Source organism: Clinocottus analis, unplaced genomic scaffold (genome assembly GCF_023055335.1).
Source record: "Clinocottus analis isolate CAN_PGR_092001 unplaced genomic scaffold, fCliAna1.0.p SCAF_2, whole genome shotgun sequence".
Lineage (NCBI taxonomy): Eukaryota > Metazoa > Chordata > Actinopteri > Perciformes > Cottidae > Clinocottus > Clinocottus analis.
Genome location: NW_027175931.1, coordinates 24,858,391 through 24,862,623, shown reverse-complemented (window position 1 = coordinate 24,862,623; position 4,233 = coordinate 24,858,391). Strand labels below are relative to the sequence as shown.

At 46.3% G+C, this 4,233-nt stretch overlaps 1 protein-coding gene across 8 annotated transcripts in view; it reads right to left on the bottom strand.

Annotated features, from left to right (window-relative positions):
- Nucleotides 1–627: 627 nt before the first annotated feature.
- fat3a (FAT atypical cadherin 3a) overlaps nt 628–4,233 on the bottom strand; it is a 72,086-nt gene continuing 68,480 nt past the window's right edge. For all 8 annotated transcript variants that reach the window (XM_068585296.1, XM_068585298.1, XM_068585301.1 and 5 more), the window contains one exon: nt 628–3,354. In XM_068585296.1, the coding sequence (XP_068441397.1) occupies nt 2,738–3,354 (617 nt within the window). In that variant the 3' untranslated portion in view covers nt 628–2,737. The remainder of the gene's footprint in view (nt 3,355–4,233) is intronic.

Genomic DNA, 4,233 nt, shown 5'->3' with positions numbered 1-4,233 from the left:
GGGCCGTCTGACCCTTCGCCCAGAGAGATGACCTTCAGGCCAGCTTCTGGTCTTCATGGATGTTTCTGATCTCCAGACTCCGCAGTGTCTTCACGGCTCACTGGCTCACGATGAAAGTGCCTCTGTGACTTTGCTTATTGGAGTGGATTGTGGGGGATTTTGTGCCAAACCATGGTCTGTATGTGACGACAAAAACATTTCGGTGTTTTTTTCATTCTTTAACTATTAAACTTGGAAAATGTGATGGGTTGTGTGAAGTGTCTTGTTTGATGTTAACTGCTCCTGAAGGAGTGAGGCTGCACAATGGAAAGGAATCCAGCTGATGGACCCCAGTTCCTCACACTGGTGTGTGTTGTTCTGCTTTGGATCGAGTCCCTACGTTCCAGAAAAGGGAACGAATGCTGCAGCACGACCTTTGGTCATGCTGCAGCACGACATGCCGTCACGTCTCCAAACCTCGGCGACTCATTTCCAAAGTCAACCTGACCGTCGTACGTCTGCGGTGGAGTCGTCTCTCTGGTGAGGAAGGTTGTAAACGGACCTGAAGAACACCAGTAGCCGCCTCCATAAGTGAACAGCTGTGATCTGTCATGAATGGATTCTTCTCGGAATTGATGACAAGTGACATGGTGCATAAGAACCTTTTTATTTCCTGCATTGAATTGGGGAAAAAATGTAAAAACAAAAACCCACTCAGTTTGTAATCTGCAGATAGGAGACATAATGTTGACACTGCTCATGTCGTTAAACGTTAGAAATTCATCAAAACATTACAGATGATAGACATGTACAAAAAGATTACCTCATTACCATAAAATGAAGAAAAAAAACATTTCTGGGATGTAAAGTTTGGATTTAATACTGTGCAAAATGTGTCTTTATAAAAGAAATGTCATTCAGTCAGTCAGTCAGTGGCAGAGGAGGAATGATGTGGGAATAATTGATATTCCACATTTACATCAGTCCAACAGAAAAACTCAAAGGAAGTTCAGGATTGCAATTACATATCTACAAAACCTAGCTATGTACACTGTACAGAGATTAAAACGCATTTCAACATCTGGTACAAAGAAAAGAGGTGCATGCCCTACAGGCAGGTTACTGTATCTGAAGCAGCCACAGGAGGCCAGATGTTCGCTCCATGTGAGACTCTGCAGGCTGAAGATGCTACAACACGTCAGGATGCCGCTGAAGAGGTGTCTGCTCCCATGGCTTGTTCCCAAATAATGGTGTCACATTCAACAGACCAAAGAAATGAAACCAGATCGAGGACAAGTGTCGTTTGTCAAACAGCAGAAGGTTTTCAATTGTGTAGTGGCAGCCACTCTGAGCATTAGTAATGTCTGTGCTAATAACTACGTTAACATGGTTTAACGTGTCTCCAGCTGGTTATCTGAAGACACGTTTTCTCTGGATCATTTCTGATTCATGGCAATTTATCCAGTTAAGGAGATATTCAGATTTACTGAAGTAAAAATGTTAAAGTGCTCTTATTGCAATTTAAAGTCCAGCAAAATGAAGTGAACCGTTAATTGCCAAGCACATTAATTAGTTCGCCTCATTCATGCTTCAAAGGAAGGTACATTCCTCAGCAAACAGCTTCCTGGTGACATCCAGTCACATTCATACTCGTGTGCAGAGGTCATGACCTCGTTGTCGCGCTGCTGTCGGCCTCAACACTGAGCTCCTGTTCTTCACTCCAGGTTCTGCTTTAAGGAGATTAGTTCTGCAGCACTTTCCTCATTGCTACTCCCATTGTGGGACCAACACGGTTTATGCCTTTAATATGAATGCTCACTATATTCATGTACCACTGTTAACAGCCGCTGATGACATTTGGTAACGAGCCAACAATCTTCATCTTCATCTTCATATCAAACTTCCACTTAAATTTGATCCCAGTCCGATAGAGTTGGCTAGCCGGGAGTATTGATCACCTCAACATATTTGGGGAGAATAAATTGAATACAAGTAGATAGATATCTGTAGATAAGATAATACTTTTGCAATCTTTAGTTATCAGTGCATAAAATAGCTTTAAACTACAGCAGCTCTTCGCTGCACAAACAATGAAAGACTTTGGGCTCAAGAGATGACGTCATGGCTTGATGGGCAGCGAGTGTTTTTGGGAAAAGGAGCAAGCACATTCCACATTAAAACAAAGAAATGGCTTTTTGAAATGTGGCCAGAACATTGTTTCATACTTATACACCAGTCAGGTCGTACTATTTTACAAAGTCTGTACAGGCTTGGAGCATTACAAAGTTTACAAATCCAAGGAGGACAATAGGAAAATGGGGATTTATGTCCTTTTTTATAAGAAAGAAGTGCTCCAATGAGCTTCTGAGAAGGAGCAGGGAACCAAACAACCGTTCACTCTCATGGTTATCTCTTCTCTTGTTTCTCACCTGTCAACCTGAATCTCTTTTGGATGAGTCTTTCTCATTCACGTTCTCCATTTCATTCTTTTCACATTACAAATGACTCCCTTTTGGAACAGGAAGGACACTTTGAACTGGTCTGCACAGCGGGAACAGGACTGAGCTCCTTGAGCGTAGTAAAACCCAACTCTGGTGTGAAATGTGGTTACAAATGTAAGGTTTAGATCATTGTTGCAGTCTCTGGTTGTAGCAGCACCTAGCATTGCTGACAAAGCCTTTCCTCCACATGTGCAGCTCCTGCCATCTGCTCCAATGTTACGTTCCTTCTACATCCCATAGATGCAGCGGCCCATCCATCACACCTCAGTCTGCTGCTGCGAGTCAGTGATGATGGTCACGCCGCGACGCAGCTCGTCCGTACTGTCCAAGTCGCTGCCGTGTTCAGAGTCCTCCGGCCCGCAGGGGGCGGACGCGTCCGAGGCCGACGACGCTCCAGCGGACACTCGTATGTTTAGCGACGCCGAGTCCTCGCTGTCCCCGGCTCCACTCACGGAGGAGCTGAGGTCCCCGTGGGCCTCTCCAACGGGCGGCTGGTGCAGAGGCAGGTATTGGCTGGGGTGGAAGTGTGGCCGCGCCCGCTGGAGCCCGGCGCTGCTGGAGCTCAAGGTGCTTTCTTTGGAGACGGCTGGGTTGCTGTGCAGAGGCGTGTAGGGCTCAGCGTACTCCTCACCTGTGGGCAGCGGGGGTGGCAGCTGGTCTTGGCTCAAGAACTCTTCTTCGTGGGGAGGAGGGTAGTCACTGTCAATGTCGTAGCCGCCCAGGTAGTAGTCTGACTCCAGTTCACGGGTGCTTCCTCCAAGCCGGGGGGCTGAGCCCGCCGCCCCGCCGACAGGACCGGGCTCGTAGCCCGGGACCTCTTCAATGTCGGACAGCCTGGTGCTCGGCATCCAGTCGGACGTGTCCCAGTGATATGCTGGACGGCAGGAGGGGAGATGGTTAATAACAGTCTAGACAGTGAAAAAAGACAACCACAAAGTAGAAAAGCTTTGCCGCAGACATTATTCTGCACCGGGCACATTCGACTCATCAACAGGACAGAGGTGATGAAGGTCAGGGACACGTTAGGGCTTCAAAGCGTCATGCACAACAGGAGCCTTTCAGGGCCGAGCCCACAACATGCCGAGGTTCATGAAGACTTGTTGACACGCTCAAAAAACAGCAGATTGGATACAACAAATATCTGGTACATTTTCCTATTGGTCAACGTAGCAAAGTGCTACAAAGGGAGCTCGTTGGATCCGATGTGTTCTCACTTAACAACTCAATGCAAATACTTAAAAATGTAGAATGACTACAGAGAAAATGTTTATATTTCGTCGGCTTAGTAGCTTTGTTCTACAGCAGCAACCATAGCAGGACATCATCATCATCATCATCATCATCATCATCATTAGCAGAAGATGGACGCAGGGGGTCGTTCTTTCTCATGGGAACGTTTTCCTGTCGTGGTCGAGTCTCAGAAACAAAAGCAGAAGTCGTGTGGTATTGTTATTGTGGAGGAAGATAACCTCATCATCAGTATGTTAGTCTGATGCACTTCACCAAACTACAAGCGCTGGTAGCATTGAGCACCGGAGCAACAATGCAAAACTGTACACATTCATTCTGATCTATTGTCCTTCTGTCCATCCTGATGGAGGATCCTCCCTCCAGGGTTTCTTCTTTGTCTTCTACAGTTGTTCTTCAGGAGGATGTCGTGTGTTCAGATTGTAAATAAACACAACATGAATGAAAATGAAGGGACATAGCACAAGAATCTCATGGCTTCCTCTGACCAAAAGTACAATGTACC